Source organism: Mangifera indica, chromosome 14 (assembly GCF_011075055.1).
Source record: "Mangifera indica cultivar Alphonso chromosome 14, CATAS_Mindica_2.1, whole genome shotgun sequence".
NCBI classification, from domain to species: Eukaryota; Viridiplantae; Streptophyta; class Magnoliopsida; order Sapindales; family Anacardiaceae; genus Mangifera; species Mangifera indica.
In genome coordinates, this window is record NC_058150.1 from 8,458,728 (window position 1) to 8,476,660 (window position 17,933).

The 17,933-nt window shown below is 34.0% G+C and overlaps 1 protein-coding gene across 2 annotated transcripts; it reads left to right on the forward strand.

Annotated features, from left to right (window-relative positions):
• The first annotated feature begins 2,403 nt into the window (after positions 1-2,403).
• On the forward strand, positions 2,404-13,289 carry LOC123196696 (AUGMIN subunit 3). Of its 2 annotated transcripts, none has more exons than XM_044610777.1 (18): positions 2,404-2,694; positions 2,776-2,812; positions 2,900-3,003; positions 3,130-3,325; positions 3,973-4,039; positions 4,584-4,687; positions 5,594-5,678; positions 6,200-6,257; positions 8,938-9,069; positions 9,211-9,280; positions 10,038-10,095; positions 10,194-10,249; positions 10,538-10,690; positions 11,345-11,456; positions 11,571-11,712; positions 12,032-12,107; positions 12,713-12,808; positions 12,902-13,289. In XM_044610777.1, the coding sequence occupies exons 1-18, from the start codon at positions 2,519-2,521 to the stop codon at positions 13,031-13,033; spliced, it is 1,854 nt and encodes a 617-aa protein (XP_044466712.1). In that variant the 5' UTR covers positions 2,404-2,518; the 3' UTR covers positions 13,034-13,289. The 2 variants fall into 2 exon arrangements, with proteins under 2 accessions (XP_044466712.1, XP_044466713.1); XM_044610778.1 differs by having other exon boundaries at positions 6,203-6,257.
• The last annotated feature ends 4,644 nt before the right edge of the window (positions 13,290-17,933 follow it).

The window sequence follows — 17,933 nt, forward strand, 5'->3', positions numbered from 1 at the left end:
TCTTTATAATGTAAAATATCCAAAAACCCCCCATATTTATCTAAAATTATATTTAACCCCCCATACTTGTCAAACATTGCATTTAACCCCTATATTATGACATAAAAACTAGACTTAATAAATAAAATTAAGTTTTAGGCTAAGATTGACATAAATACCTTTTTTTGATGAATAGTATTTTTTCGAATCGAATTCAGAAATACGAACTTCTTTCGTCCGAACGAATCTCTACTAATTGATGTTGAGACAAAATGAAAGTAAGAGTGAGTGTTTGAGTGATATGAGAAGTGTGTGTAAATAAAATGAGTGAGGAGAATTTATATAAATGAGGGGAAGAGTAATTTTGACATTTTAGAAAAAGTAATGAAATAAATAAATAAATATGAAAATGCCTTTATAATGTAAAATATCCAAAAACCCCTCATATTTATCCTAAATTACATTTAACCCCCCATATATGTCAAATATTGCATTTAACCCCCATATTATGACATAAAAACTAGACTTAACAAATAAAATTAAGTTTTAGGTTAAGATTGACATAAATACCTTTTTTTGATGAATAGTATTTTTTCGAGTCAAATTAAAAAATACGAACTTCTTTCGTCCGAACGAATCCCTACTAATTGATTTTGAAAAAAGGCCAAATGACTATTTCCCACCCAAGGTTTGATGTTTTCTCAAGTTTCCACCCTTTAATTATGGAAACACCAAACACCCACCCATGACCAGTTAGATTTAATAAAACCCTAACGGTGATAAATTTAATCTCATTTTCCCCCTTAAAAGTTTAAAAACTAACATTTTTTCCCTAAGCTAAGTTTGAAAAAATCGCATTTCCCCCCCTAGGGTTTATTTCCAAACCCTTTCACTTTCTCCGGCGCCATCACCGGCCGTCTTCCCCTCCCGACGGTTTCTCTTCCACCTCCGGCCCCCCTCAACTCTTGCACTACGCATCCGACGACTAGAGAAGACGAGATCGATCGACGCATCCGACGACTGGGACAAAATTTCTTCGTCTGGGAGAAGACGATTGATCGATGCATCCGACGACTGGGAGAAGATGATCGATCGATCGACGCATCCGACGACTGGGAGAAGACGATCGATCGACGCATACGAAGAACTCTTGCACTACGTACTATGCATCCGACGACTGGGAAGAAGAAGAACTTTGTCTTCCCCGACGAAGTTCTTTGTCTTCCACGGCTTCTCCGACTCCGATCGGGAGTCCAAATGGGAGGAAAGAGATCGCCGGAAGGAGAGGATGCTTCAGGAGGGAGAGGCCGTTGGCAATGGAGCCGGAGATGTCGCCGGAGATTTCGAAACAAAACCTTAGGGTGAAACTGCGATTTTTTAAAACTTAGGCTGGGAGAAAATTGTAGTTTTTAAAGTTTAGGGGGGCAAAATAGATTTTATTTTAGTTTATTTTTAATATTATAGAGAAAATGACGATTTTACCCTTATCACCGTTAGAGTTTTGTTAAATCTAACCGGTCATGGGTGGGTGTTTGGTGTTTCCATAGTTAAAGGGTGGAAACTTGAGAAAACATCAAACTTTGGGTGGGAAATAGTCGTTTGGACTTGAAAAAAAAATGAAAGTGAGAGTGAGTGTTTGAGTGATATGAGAAGTGTGTGTAAATAAAATGAGTGAAGAGAGTTTATATAGATGAAGGGAAGGGTAATTTTGACATTTTAAAAAAAGTAATGAAATAAATAAATAAACATGAAAATGCCTTTATAATGTAAAATATCCAAAAACCCCCTATATTTATCCTAAATTATTTAACCCCCATAGTGAGTGAGGAGAGTTATATAAATGAAAGGAAGGGTAATTTTGATATTTTAGAAAAAGTTTGAAATAAATAAATAAATATCAAAATGATTTTATAATGTAAAATATTCAAAAACCCCTCATATTTATCTAAAATTACATTTAACCTCCATAGTGAGTGGGAAGTTATATAAATATGAGAGAAAGGGTAATTTTGGTATTCAAAAAAAGTCATAGGCATTTTTTTGAAACAGTGATTTTGGGCATTTTTGCTTAATGGGAGGGCATTTTGGCCATTTTTTAAAATTTCCCTTCAACAATTTATTTTTAAAAGATTTTGGGATGGAAAATGATATTTATACCCTTCTACCATTTGTTCTTTTCCAATAAAAGTTAAATTTCGAGTAAAAATTTGTAATTTAAAAATTGAATGTGACAATTTGTTGTTTCCTCAAATGTTGGGTAGAGGTAGAAAACGGTGATTTAGTCAGCTTTTTAATAAGCAAGCAATTGGGGCTCAAACTTCGTAGAATGCCTAAATCGCCATCTTCGTATATTCAATTACTACTTTGTCCTTTTAAACTGCCCGCCGTCCATATATAATTTAATTTAATTAATCAATAAATCCTACCAATTCAACAATCTGGCATGAATATGGAGATTTGTCCTTTAAATAAAATTTTCATATTTTAGATTACGAAGACTCATGATTGAAATTGAAATGAAGATCTGATCAGAGCGAAAATGAGTGGGAGTCGACTGTGTGCATTGTTGAGTGAATTAGGTTACGAAGGCGCAGATACATTGGACCCTGATAGCTTCGAGTGGCCGTTTCAATACGAAGACGCCCGACCTATTCTCGATTGGATCTGCTCTTCGCTTCGTCCTTCCAACGTTCTCTCCCTCTCCGACCTCTCGCAGTAATCATCTCTTTTATTCTATTTTTTTCAACTTTTAATTTTCAATTTCGTATGTAATGCAACTTCATTCTTGTGTGTTAGGTATGACAAATTTCTGCAAGAAGGAAAGCTACTGGAAGTAAGTCGTTTTTTATTTTTTTTTGGGTCTCGTAACTTTTGTTTCTAGAAAGCAAAATTAAGGTTATTAGTGAAATTATAATTAAAGGGGGAGGACTTGGAGTTTGCTTATGATAGCATTTCAGCCTTTTCTTCCCGGAGAGGCAACCAGGAGGCCGTGTTTGGGGCCGAAGAAGGATTGAAAGATATCAGGTAGGTTGGATCAATGATATTGAACTCGATTGAATTATCAGCTTTTAGTTTTGTTAATTAAATATGCTTTAATTCTTTGACTGTCGTCTCATTGAAGATGGATTTGTTACTGATTTATTGCATTAGGGATGCGACACTTGCATTTAAAGCTGAAGCTGCAGAGTTGCAAAAACAGCTTAGGCATCTGCATTCCCAGTTCGACATGCTCAGTTCCCATTCTTCGGCTTTGATACAGGGGAGACGGGCAAGAGTTGCTGCAACTTCCACGGTCAATGGACACCTTACAACTTTAGATGACAGTCTTTCAGCTAGAAATTTACAGGTAATGGAAAAGAAAAAGGCTTTTTTACTTTGAAGGTTCATAAAATGGACGTAAATTCCTGATCTAATCAAGCTTGAGGTCAAAGAGTTTTCTTTGTTTCTATGACAATGCTAGAAAGCAAATTACTGGACTATGGTTCATGCATGTGTCCATTTGGAAATACATTTAATTTTGCCAATGTTGTATTTGAGGTAATTATAAGCTACATGATATGCACAGTTTGTGCCCATTAAAGAAGTACATGGGAAAGTGGCTGGTCATTTTCATTAGATTTCTTTTAATTTACTAGACTTTTAACATAATGCTAATTCCCTTGATTAGGCTTGCCCCTATGTATGCTTTATATACCTATTATGGTATTCATGATCTCGTTACATGCATACTATCAGTTCTTATGCAATATCTTTGTGTATTTGCATACCATGTTGGTATGAATATGAACATATTTCCCGGATTCTGCTTTCTTTCCTTTTCCTGTTTAAAATTTTCTTCTGTTTCCCTTTTCTTCACTGTGGTTGGAAGTCATTTTCTACCTTGGTATCTTAGTTTTGATGCATAATCTTCTTTCCATAGGTAAACATACCTAACAATTTTTTTCCTGCTTGAACATATTGAAATTTCTACCAAATACTTCTATTGTAATTTAGATGAATGCAGTTCTGGGAAGGATAGCTTCTACAGCACAACAGTTGGCTCTTTATCATTCTGGGGATGGTAATCATAATCCTATTCATTCTTGTACTTTTTCAGTTGTTGGCTATTATATAATTTCAGTAATGAAGTCATAGAAGGCATAAACTTGTTACATTTGTAGAAAAAGATGTTTATTGTTTGTGTAAGAATGATTAACATAAATAATTTAAGTTGCATATTGGGGTTTGTTTTAGGCGTTGGAGACTCTCCAACCTAAACCTATCAGAGTTATCTTTTTTTATATATATTTTTCATGACAAAACTTCCTATTACGGTCATTATTATTTAAAATTGGCATGCATCCTTTGTTTCAAAGTTAATTTCATAAGTTGTGTGCATCAAGGTGTTTGAACCTTATGATAAAGGTCATCATTAAGTATAGGAGCTTTCGACTAGACCTAATTCTTTGAGTTGACTCCTTTTTTCTAGTTTGTTCTATAATCTATGTCTGTCAGTGATTGATTAATGTTTATACTTAACCTGTATATTATTATAAAACTATGTACAATCTTTCAACTGTCTCTTTATCCCCTTGGTAAGCTTTCATTTTTATTTATTTGTGCAGAGGATGTCATCTACTTAGCTTACTCTGACTTTCATCCATACTTGCTTGGAGATTCAGCTTGTATAAAGGAGCTAAATCAGTGGTTTTCTAAGCAGTTGGACACGGTATGTAGATACAAAACTGCTATTGTGAAGCTTCACTATGTATGATAGTTCCTCTTTTCTTAATTTGCTCAGCCTATCCTAGCTTTATGACCATGGTTTGAAAAATTTTGTGCATTATTTTCAATCCCTAACCTCCTACAGGTTTTGGAAAACAAATTGTTTCTCATGCTTTTGTTGAATGAGTGTTTCCTATCTGTTTGTTACCTCACCAAATTTTGTCAATGCCTAAATGGATTTACAAAGATGTTTGGCAGCATAAAAAGGCAATCTATAGCAATTGACTTAGGAACACTTTTTCGTGGTTTTTATCCATGCTAATGTCATTCTTCTGCTTTCTAGTCAGTAGTCACCTTGAACCTTTTCTTTGACCTCTGCTTTCTTAGAAGTTAGGGTCTTATAACTAATTCTGGCACTACTGGCCCATGCTGAAATTCATTTCTGAAGGATTTGACTGAACAATTCTGTTTCATTTGCTTAGATTCTATAAAATAGTTTGGAAACTTTTTGACATGAAGTTTCATTTTTTTATGTGCTGCATTGGAAGTATCCTAATGGTCCTTTGCCATAGTCAGGACACATTGATCATCCTTCTTCTTTTCCTATCTTTTTGTGTATTGGAACTTCCTCTCGGACCTTGAAATGGTAGCATATTTTATTTTGAGAGGACTAATTGACCAAGTCTTTTTCTCCTAATTGTACTTTTTCTGCATATTTCTTGTGATAGCTTATGATAATGTTCTTTAATATTTCCTAGCTTGGCGAATAAGTAAAGAATATATGTGGTGAATAAGTTTTTCAGTTTTGATTAATATTCTTCATATACCATGATGCTTGTTATTTTACCTTTCCTTATCATGGGAACTATATTTTTATAAGATTTATGGTCTACTACATGGTTGCAAGCAGGGGCCATTTCGATTTGTTGCCGAGGAAGGAAAATCCAAATGTTCGTGGGTAAGTCTTGACGATGCCTCAAACATATTAGTAAGAGGTATGGTTCATTATTGCCTCAAATATGCATGTATATATGTATGTGTTTGCCTGTTAGCTCACTATGATATATGTACATACTGAATCGAGTAACATGTTTAACTGAACTTTTGTTTATGGCAATTTATTCTTTGGTCATTCATGCTGTCTAATATAAACCTTATAGTTTGTTTGCGTGGATTTCTATTTTTTTATTTTTATTTTCATAAACCTTATAATAATGAGTTAGTGAGCATTTTTATCTATTCTTGAAGCTAACCTATTGGTATGTAGGAATTGTGCTACATTCTATGCATTACTGATGTGCACTTATGGCAAGGATATTTTTGCAAATAAAGAAAATATAGGCCAAATTACAAGCAAGAGTGTGAAAAGATTTGACTTTATTTTAAGTGATGCTATTGTTCATACTCTTAATTAAGACTATCATTTGTTGTTGTTACCACAGTTTCCTCCTTTTTATTAAATACTCTGCATGCAGAAAATTGATTTGTTTGTTTGTTTGTTTTTTTTCCGTTGTAGCAGATTTAGAAAAATCCCATCATCAGCGTGTATCTGAATTGCAACGGCTTCGCTCCATGTATGTAAATTTACCTTATATATTCTTAGCTTTTTTCCTGTCCCCTGTTTTTAACAAACTGCTGCATCACCAATTATGTGATGATTATGATCCTGTAAATGTATGTAGGGTAGGCTTTAATTTTTTGGAAGAAACATTTTAACTGCTAATCCAAATGAGTTTTACATCCATATTCTTGTGAAAGAACCTAGAAGTAGAATAACTGTTACAATTGTTACTATGATTAACTTTTGTGGAGAAACTTCTTTCTATATTGCCACAATGGAACTAGAATTCAAGAAAAAAGTTGTAAGGTTATTAGTTACAATATTCAAGTTTACACTTTGTGCATGTCATAGCCCCCGAAGGGAAGGAGGCTAGATGGGTTGCTAGCCAGTATAGTTCTTGTCAAGATTCTTGAAATTATTCCCAGTATTTCTACTCTAAATTTAGAAATAGCTAGGACTTAGTAAGAAATTTATATGGCTTGATCTGATTTTTATTTTCCATTATTATATTTCCTTTATTTGATTAGTCCTTATATTGAAACTTTCTTGTAAATATGAGCTTAACAAGGTACAAGGTGAGACTAGTTACGAAAGGTTATATTCAAACATATGTGGTAGATTATTAGGAGATCTTTGCTTCAATAGTAAAGATCTGTAAGAAGTCTGTTATCTCAATTAGCGCATTTTGAATGAAAATTTCATTAATTCAATTAGGACTATGCCTTTCTACATGGTGATTTGGAAGAAGAGGTGTAAATGGAAACCCACCTTGATTTGCCGGGGAATTTGGCCCTAATAATATCCACAGGTTTCTAAAAGATTTGGTAAAAGTTGAAACAATCAATAAGAGCTTGGTTTGGAAGATTTATCAAAGCCATGATGAGATTCTACTAGTGTCAAAGTCAGAGCGGTTGCACTTTATTCATTAAACTCTCAAAGAAGAGGAAGATTACTATTCTACTATTGTATGTGGATGACATCACTGTCATTGGGAATGATGAATAAGTGGAAAAGAAGTTGAGAGCACAATTAACTCAAGAGTTTGAGGTTAAAGAGTTAAGTAAACTAGAGCATTTTCTTGTGATTGAAGTAGCATATTCTAGATAAGGGATTTTTGTATTAGGAGACAAGAACTATAGGAACCAAAGCTTCATGCATTCTTATTGACACAAGTCATAGATTGAGTTGAGAAGACAAAGGGGACATAGTCGATAAAGGATGCTATGGGAGGTTAGTTAGGAGATTAATTTACCTCTCATACACAACCTGTCATAATTTATTTAGTAAGTATGATTAATCAGTATATGCATGATCCAAGAGAAGAGCATGTACAAATTGTTTAGGTTCTCTAATACTTGAAGGCTACTCCAGGAAAGGGAATTTTATTTAGAAGGGAAATGAACTTTTGATTGAGGCTTACATCAATGTAGACTATTATCATGTTCAACCTGAGGCCAAGATTGTATGAGGCCCTTATTGTGACCCTGACTTGATCCACAAACATCAAAGAATATGGTAGAAAATCTTTCTACAAGCTTCCAGAATGTCCCATAAACAAAACAGATAGATAAGCTCAAAAGAGGCAAATAGAATTGTGCTAGGATTCCTAGTCATGTCATGCAAATCCTAGTTGTCCATCTAGATGGATGTGTAAAACTCTAGACTATTGGATCTACTTGTGGACTTATATAAATGCAATTGAGTTTTCTCTCCATTATGTTTTCCTTTGTTTTTTTGTGTTCTTGAGTTTCTTTGAGAGTTGTGGGTTTTAACAAACATAGTGTTCTATCTTGTGTTTGTGCACTAAGATCACATGATTCAAATAGCTATGCAGGGTCTTTGACAAATAGGAGATGCACTTTTGGTTATTGTACCTTCATAGTTGGAAACCTGGTTACTTGGAGAAGCAAGAATCAAAATGTTGTGGCAAGATATTTTGAGCCATGGCACAAGGATTGTGAACTTCTATGGCTTAAGAATATTATGAAGGATCTAAGGATTGGATAGATGGATTGGTGAGATTATGCTATGATAACAAGTCAACTATTAGCATTGCTCATAACTGAATTCAACATGATCATACCAAACACACTGAGGTTGAAAGACACTTTATCAAAGAGAAGCTAGATAGTGGACTTATCACAACCTTGTATGTGTCATCTGGTAATCAACTAGCTGATGTTTTAATTAACTGGTTACCAATCTCAAGATTTCAGGAAATCACAAGTAAGCTGGGAATGGAGGATATTTATTATCAGCTTGAGAGGGAGTGTCAAAATTCCTGAAATTATTCCTAGAATTTCTACTCAAATTTTAGAAATAACTTGGAATTAGGAAGAAATATATATTGGACAACTCCATATATAGGAGAAAACTGTAGAATTTCTAGGTAATGTCCATATATAGATGAGGTAATCTCCTCTATATATTGGACAACTCTATTCTCAATGAATAAGAAGGATTTTACCCAGAAATTCTACAGTTTTCTTCTATTGATTGTTTTCTGTTCTTGGTACTAAATTTTGATGGTTGGGTGCAAGCTCTCTTTAAGAAAATGAGGGGGGAAAAAAAGATTTCTAAGGAATGTACTTTTTTGTTGTGGACTTGATTACTTTTTAATGTTTTCAGCTACTTTGTGGGGTGTCTCTTTGTTGCTTATTTTCTTATGGTTTATAGTTTTGATATTTTGACAGATTTGGTACGAGTGAAAGACAATGGGTAGAAGCTCAGGTTGAGAATGCTAAGCAGCAAGCGATTCTCATGACACTGAAATCTCAGCTATCTTCTGATGAAGCTCATATTCATCATGATCTTCATTCACTCAAGTACGAGTGATACATGTCTAGAATATTTCCTTTGACGTCTAGAGTTTTATCTTCTAATGCATCTCACATAAATAATTAGCTTCCATTTTTTTGTGCTCCATTTTAACCTTTTTATACAAGGTATATGTTTTAAATTTGCAGAAGAAAGCACATTGAACTGGTGGGAGAACTCTCAAATCTTTATCACAAAGAAGAGAAGTTATCATCTGAGGTTTGTATGCACGAGCTCATATCAAAAGGTTTAAATGTTCAGAGATAGATTTGTGTTCTTAAATGGCTGAATAGCTGGCCAGTTTCCACCATAATATGGTGCGGATAAATTTAGCTGAAGACATTTTGTTGTTATCCCTACTTGGAACTTGCATCAGCTATCTTATATAAGTTGAAATAAGAATGTGTCAGCCATGCATTTTGTTTGTGCCCTTTACCTTTTGTACTACTGCAGAGAATGATATTTAAATTTTAGGTTTATGGACAATGGAGATTTGCCTTTTCTATTGCCGTAATTTTGAAGTATAACTACATTTTACTGTTTGAAAAGTCAATAGGTTTGAAACTCAATAGCTAGGTTTGTTTAATAATATATTGAATGAGGAATAAAATGTACCAAAAGAAATCTTGAAAGAAAGAGGCTAAAGAGTGTGGTGGAAGAGACAGAGTAAGGGTATTCAAGAAAATGAAGTTAGTTGAATTTGAGTTCTATGGTTGTTTGGTGTATGATATGAAAGGCAATGATGGAAAGCATTGGTGATCATATGCATTTAGTGACTGTTATTTTAAACTGTATTAATAAAGAAGTCAAATGACAATAGATTGGTTTCTTAACATGCTTTTTCTAATGGCCTCAGAAACATGGTGACTACATGTAGAATATTTGTATGGTCAATTTATCTGTTCTTTTCAGGTTGAATTATAGTAGTATTTGTTTATTTATTTAATTATTTTTAATAATCCGGCATTTGTTACAGACTATTCCAGATCTTTGTTGGGAGCTGGCTCAACTCCAGGACACATACATTTTACAAGGTATTGTGTGGTAGCACTACATTTTATTGATCTGGCTCTATGTTCCTATGGTAGTGATTGTTCATTCTATACGGTTGACTCTAAATTATGAACTTTAGGTGATTATGATTTGAAGGTCATGCGCCAAGAATGCTATATAAACAAACAGAAAGCAGTAAGTTGATTACTCTATATTGTCATTCGTTTTCTTTTAATCTTGTTATATAAATCTAGGAAATTATGGCTTGTATCCACTGTCTTGGCAAGACTAGAAGAACCTAGTTATCTTTGTCCTGGAGCTTGGTAGATTGGGTTCTCATCACTGAGAAGTGCAATGTTTTTATTTTACCTAGAACTGTCAGCATCTTCTTGGCTAGCACTTTCAGTGTTATACAGTTATAGTTTTTTTATTTATGTGCAAATACCGTGCCAGGATATTTACATCCTCAGTTTCTTTTTTCAGTTCATAAATCATCTGATTAATCAGCTTGCAAGGCATCAATTCTTAAAAATAGCCTGTCTGCTGGAAAAAAAGACCATGGTTGGAGCATATTCACTGCTTAAAGTTATTGAGTCAGAGCTTCAGGGATACCTATCAGCAACCAGAGGCCGAGTGGTACTAAACTCTTAATGTGTCTCTTGGTTTATTTTTTGGTATATAGAGGAATATTAGTACATTTTGGCCCATAAAGCCAACCACTTCTCTCTGGTAATTTTTCAACTATAGCCCTTGCCTTTGAAAGCATAGATATGTGCATTAATGGTAACAGGCTCTTATGTGTGTTTGGCTATATTAATCTCCGTAAATTGATTCAAACAATTAGTTGATTTCGTCATACATTACTTCAAATCTTGTTTTACATTTATAGGCTGGGTACGGGGAAAACATTATGTACTTAATGCAAATAAGCAGACCCACATGCAAATGTCCTACATGCTCTTTGATTAGTAGCAAAATTTGACTGGTTGGACAAGAAAATTTTGTTGGTTGGATGTTCTAATTGGTCTGTACCTTTGGGAAAATTTGCTCTCTTATCTTACAGAGTTGCATGGGCCTATTTTAGAACCCAACTAACCTTGGGAAAAATATGCTCCCTCTTTCCTACATAAGCCAGACAAGTACTTAGCTTATCTATCTATTTCCCTTACACTATTAATATCACTTGTATTTATCTACCATAGCTATGATTTCTGCTATTTGTTTTGTATTGCTCTGAAACCTTGTTGATTTATCCCAGTTTCCTTTTTTGAAATCCTAATAATGTTAAAGGGCCATTGCTTGGCACTGATTGAAGCTGCATCGGATGTACAAGAACAAGGAGCAGTGGATGATCGTGACACTTTTCTGCATGGTGTTAGAGATCTTTTAAGCATTCATTCAAGTAACAAGAATTTTCTATTAAAAATGCTTGTTTTATAAGTTGTTGCAGCTTTTTTTTTTTAAATTTCCTATTAATGTTGGAATTTTGGTTTTTCTTTCTGTTACCTTTTCATAGATGCTCAAGCTGGGCTATCAACGTATGTATCTGCTCCTGGGATTGTTCAGCAGATATCTGCTCTTCATTCAGACTTAAAGACCCTTCAGTCTGATCTTGAAAATTCTCTTCCTGGGGACAGAAATAGATGCATCAACGAGCTGTGAGTAATTGTAACTTGAAGATTAAAGTGCTTTTCTCTACTTCACTGTTATTTTAGATTTTATATTGCCACTTCATAATGAAGGCTTCATGCTTATTGAATTAAGAGTGGCCAAATGTGGTAATTGTCATCAAACTTCGAAAATCTGAACCTGGATTTTTGGATTATTTGCCACAATTGATAACAATGTCTGTTAGCATTTTAAACTCTGACCTATCCTTCTGACAGCTCAAAACAGCTAATATGTCATATCTTGTTTATGTTAACAATATTTTAATTTCTTGCTAACATCTCATGTTTTTTCCTGTCTGTGTGTCAGATGCACTCTTATTCAGAGTTTGCAGCAATTATTATTTGCTTCCTCGACAACTGCACAGCCAATATTGACACCTTGGGTAGGGGCTTCATCAAAGTTTTGTGTTCATTCTTGCTTGTTAAATTTGTGTCCCAACATATAAATTGCTAGTTTTCTGCAGTTGTTGATTCTCATATCTCTACATGGTTCCCACTATAACTGCATTTTGTGATTGATTATAATGTTAAGTTTTGGAGTTGTCTTCTGTTATGACATTTGAGACAATTAGAACTGGCACTGGGATCCATCAGGAAATCTGTGAAAGTAAAAAGTTTGTTGCAAATGAGTCAGACATGCTTTGTCTCATCCCCTTTACAGGTCTCACAATCTGTTGGATCTCTCATCATGTCATTTGCTGCCTCGTTAACTCAGTCCAAATTGGGTTCAGACTCTATTCCTTTAAAGGTTTGAAGAGAGAGTATCCTGAAAAAGCAGTCAAGTGAGAATAGTTTGGGTAATCCAGTTAATGCAATATAAGGATTTATAAAGAGACTTGTTTCCTTGAACTTACTTTCTCTAGATGTCATTAAGTAGTCTATTACTATTGTAGTGTCCCTGGTAAATGTTTACACTGCATTTTTCTCCTTTTTTGTGTTCATCATGTGTACTAATTTGATTTTTATGGTGCTGTGGCAACTTCCAAAGCCATTAATGAAAGAGCTTGATGAGATGGAAAAGATTAATGCAAAACTATCAGCGGCAGTGGAAGAAGTGACGCTTGAACATTGTAAGAAAAATGAGGTAATATTCTTCTATCTTTCAGAATTGAATTGTGGACTTTTCACTGCAACCACATTGTATCTTTTACATCATCTTGAAATCTATTTATTGCAGATTATTAAACATCATTCTCAGGAGGTTGGGCTTCAAAGGCGGGTTTTCGTTGACTTCTTCTGCAATCCTGAACGTTTGAGGACCCAAGTCCGAGAATTGACTGCTCGTGTCAGAGCCTTACAAGTTTCTTAATCCCTTGGTCTGTTTTCTTGCAAACTTATTGGTGGAGTGAATCATTGTTATGTATTTAGAGTAATGTTGTGTTAAAAAGACCAAGAAAGGGGTGTGTATCAGGTTTATTGACGTAATTAGTAATCGGCAATGATGATTGTAAACATTAAGATAAGAAACTCCTAAGCTGGATGAGACTATTAGTATAGAATGCTTATAATTGCCAAAGCTTTGCAATACTAATTTTTCTTTCTATTCAAGGGAATTTTTTTAGTTCCTTCTGGGGAGTTTTTTTGAAGAATTTGTCAACTAGTGATTTACACCATGAATCTTGCTGACATAGGAATGTGTTGGCAAAGTAATTGTTAAGGGATTGCTGTCTCAGCCCTGCAAAACCTGAGTTTGGTCCTGCCTCCCGACTCTTTGATCATTATTACATACTAATTTCAGGCTGATATTACACTAGAAAAGCTCACGACTGCTTGTTGGACATTACTGGCGGGACGACGTTGTAATATGCATGCCATATCAGCAAAATTTGTCTGTTGGGGTTTAACGAGTCGGGACTGAAGGTGGAGCACAAATAGTATGCTATTGTGTTGTGTATTGCCTTTTGCTATTTCCTCATCTGGATTCCTGGAATTGGCCTCGCTAAACTACAGGAAAACAACAGTTTCAGTTGAGCATTTAAGCGTAGGGTTGGATCCGAGCCGAGCTTGGCTAGGCTCGGCTCGGTTTGAGCCCGAAATGAGCTCGAGCTGGCTCGAGTTGACTCGATAGATTTTTTTAAAAAATTTTTTATACAAAATAGCGTCGTTTTGATTAATATATATTAAAAACGATATCGTTTTGATAAGAAAAAATGAACCAAACCGAACAGAAACAAGCTGAGTCGAATGTCTGTCCGAAACGAGTCGAGCTCAAGCTGAATTTGAGCCGTTTATATATGAACTGAGCCGAGCTTTCGACTTGAATCCAGCCGTTTAAGCGCACATTCTATAATCAGAAATTCTTGCTTGCATCTATTTGTACATGCTACAAATCATAGGACGTACATGCGTGCCTAACGCACATGCTAATAAATGGCATGTTTTGATAGGTAATAAAATAATATTTCTCATCAATAACATGGCAGATATGGACCACACATAACATGGTACACTCTTGCCGAGGCAACGGTCATGTATCTCAAAAATCTCTTAGAATTGTGCAGCTTTCGTGTGCCACAAAAGGACATTGACACAGAGTACATTAAAATATGCCTGCAAATACTAGAAAAAGCAGTAAGAACTAAAAAAAAAAAAAAGAGGTGAAAGGAAAAATTCATTAAATAGCTCTCAAAAGAAGACAAGGCTCGGAATGAATGAAACATGGTTAACTAACTATTTTTATATTAGTCTCCAGGTAGATTTGATAGTCTGAATCCATAACATATCCAATAAGGAAGATGATTAGGATTGATCATGAAGAGAAAAGAAATCTGGTCCTATTCTTGTCCTAGTATTTCAAGCCTTTGAACATGAATTGGGGCTCATATGCTATTTTGTTTGGGCTAGAGGTAACATTCTCTCCCACCTAATTACATGATGTCTTAATCTTAAAACCTCACCATGAAACTCTTGAATCTTGCTTTTAAATTGTCATAATACAACATACATAATCTTCAACAAGTTTCACAATCCGTTGAACCCTTCCACCTAACTAAGTAATCATGACTCAAATTGTAATTCCACTTGCAAACCATTCTTTCGTCTAAAATGGTCTCTATATCTTTATCATATGCAAAAATGGAGCCAAATGACACTGGCATAGACTCTTTTTGGTTGGATCTTTCATGTCTACATGATAAGACTTCAAATGAAAGATATGGTGAAAATTGAGACTTAAGGATAACCTCAACTAATAATTAATATTTTTAACCCTCTTAACAGTAGGAAAAATGCCATTATGTTTTCACAGAAGTACCTTGTGAAAGGAATGTGTTGATATACCAAACTCGTCAAAACACCATATATTTCATAGAGAACTCAACATACTTTAGTTTAGTATATGCCAATTTCTTCATATTCTTGGTTCCTTTACTCAAATGTGATTGTGAAATATCTGCTTACTTTACCAAGTTTTAGCAACTTTGAATATTGTGAAACTTTACCGTTATAAGTATGTTGAGTTATTATTAGAGAATTGTTGAGATATTTCAAGAATAAGTAAAGTCACGTTCATAGAATCTCTTTGATTTATTATCTCCATATTTTTTAGAGTTTTTGAAACTTTTGTATAAATATGAGTGTCCTTTTTAAACTGGTGTATTGAGTGTAATATCTTTGAGTGGTTTATTTTCTTCTAAACAGTTCATAATTAATAAAAAACCAATAAATATCTCGCCCATGAAAGTAAGCCATATTGGCTTAACCATGTCAAAATCAATGTTATTCTTTTTTTGCTTTGTCCTTGTTTTGTTCTCTATTTTTCTATGTTAGCTATTTCTCAAGTGAAATATCTTGCTATCATTTTGGTATTAGAGCATTTTTTAGTGAGTTGAGTGCTTGCATTTCGATGGCTACAAAAAAATACAACTAAGTTTAAAATTTAATGTTTTGATGGTACAAATTTTGCACTTTGAAAATTGAAGATTTATGTTATGCTAGTTAAAGATGGTTGTGCGGTTGCATTCCTGGAGAAGGATAATATATCAAAAGGGATGATAGACAAGACATTTGCAGAGAAAGATGAGATGGTCTTGGCAAATCTTCTTCTTTCTTTGGAAGACATGACATTATTCAATGTTGAAGTTGAATCAACAACAAAAGGGTTATGGGATAAATTGAAAAAAATTTATTAGGGAAAATTTTTGGCAAACAAGATTTTCTTATGATGACGGTTTTGTACTTTGAAAATGAAATATGGAACATTAGTCCAAGAACATCGCAACCTATTCAATTCACTTATCAGTAAGCTTATGGCTCTTGATGTTAAAGTCGATGATAAATAAAAAGCCAATCTCCTACTTTATTCCATGTCAGATTCTTAGGATAATTTGATCATGAACTTAAGCCATGTAAAGTCTCTTGACATAGATGTTGTGATAACATCACTCTTTACTAAAGTGCTTAAAAGGAAGACCAACTTAAGCTCTCATGGTGGTGTTATGGTTATGAGAGGTAGACTTGTTGATTGAGAAAATGGTGACAAAAGCAAATCAAGATCAAAATCTAAGGGAAAGAAGAAAGTGAAATATTAGGGCTATGGTAAATCAGGACACTTGAAGAAGGACTACAAAGCTAAAAAGGCTTCTAGTAAGGATTCTAAACTGATACTAGCTCTCATGGAAATATTGTATAATCATGCAGTGCTTCAAAAGATAGAGATGTTTTGCTTCTCTAAAAAAGAACAAAAAATTTTACCAATGGATTACTGATTTTGGAACATCCTTTCACATGACTCTTCATAAAGAATGGTTCCAAAATTATAGATCGTGTAATGGTGAAGTTGTTTACATGGGTGACAATAAAGAATGTCAACTAGTAGGAGTTGGAGATATAAGAATCAAGATGTTTGACGGTTGTGTTAGCAAGATTTTTGGTGAAAAATATGTTTCAACACTTTGAAGAAGTCTTCTCTCTATGGTAAAGTTCAATAAGCATGGTTTGAAATTTACTAGTGGGAATGGTTAATTGAAGCTGATCAAAAGCATTATGACAATTGCAAAATGTGAGCTCGTTGGCAATTTCTATAGGCTAATCAGCGAGACTTTATTGGGTGAGGTTGCTGTAGCTAGCGCAACGATGAGATCTCTAATGCTTTGGCATAAGCATTTAGGACACATGAGTGAGTATGGATTATAGGTATTATCCAAGGGAAATCTTCTTTCTCATCTTAAATGTGTATCATTGGATTTTTGTGTAGATTGCGTTTTTGGAAAACAACATAGAGTATCATTTTCTTTGTATACTTGTAAGAGTCATCATTTTATTGATTTGATACATGTGAAACACTTGCAATTTCTTTCAGTGGCTGCTTATGCTTTGTTTCTTTCATAGATAATTTTTTTTCCAAAAAGTATTGGTATATTTACTTAAAAGAAAATATGATGGACTTGAGAATTTAAAGTTTTCAAAACATTAGTGGAAAATAAAAAAGGTGTGAAAATCAAGTATTTTTAAAATTGATAGCAGAAGAGAGTTTTGTTCGAAGGAGTTTGAGAGTTTTTGTAATGAACATGACATTATGGGACAATTAACAGTTAATAGTTCCTATAACAACACAAGAAAATGGTGTTGTAGAAAGGATGAATCGTACTCTCATCGAACATGTTAAGAGTGTGTGGAGTTCTACAAAGTTAGAAAAAAATAATGTTTTTAAAACCGAACTGGTAATCAAACTGATGAGATTACTAGGTCATGGTTCGACCAATTCAATCGGTTGAATTGGCTGGGTTAACCTACAAAATATAAACAGTTGGAAAGAGAGCAAGCCAAACACTAAGTTTTTTCGTTATACAACACAACTTAAAAATTACCGTCCCAACAACAATTAGCACATGCAACATAATCACGAAAAGTGATTAAATTACAGGAAATGCTATATACAACTTTTCATGACCAATTAAACAACATTCAATCTAACTCACAATTAACCATCTAAACACTATTTAAAAGATATCATAACCATTTAATTTTAAAAGGCAAACACATGTGTAGTAAAATGATACATCACTGACATTATTGTAATATAAGTTAGACTACTTAAGTAAATTCCACTATTCCCAAAACTTAAACATCGCAATCCAACAACCATTAACACTAACAAGAAACTAGGAAGGTGCTGGATTTACATTACATAATTCTTTACTACTAACCGTGGAAACAATTTAAAATCTCATTCAATTATCTATAATTCACTCTATAAGAAATTAACAACC

Excerpts from the sequence above, each read along its gene's own strand:
- LOC123196696 (XM_044610777.1), top strand. The coding sequence starts at position 2,519 with ATGAGTGGGAGTCGACTGTGTGCATTGTTGAGTGAATTAGGTTACGAA. Across the intron at positions 12,108-12,712 it reads AGCCAATATTGACACCTTGG|CCATTAATGAAAGAGCTTGA; the intron begins GTAGGGGCTTCA and ends CAACTTCCAAAG. Across the intron at positions 12,809-12,901 it reads AACATTGTAAGAAAAATGAG|ATTATTAAACATCATTCTCA; the intron begins GTAATATTCTTC and ends TATTTATTGCAG.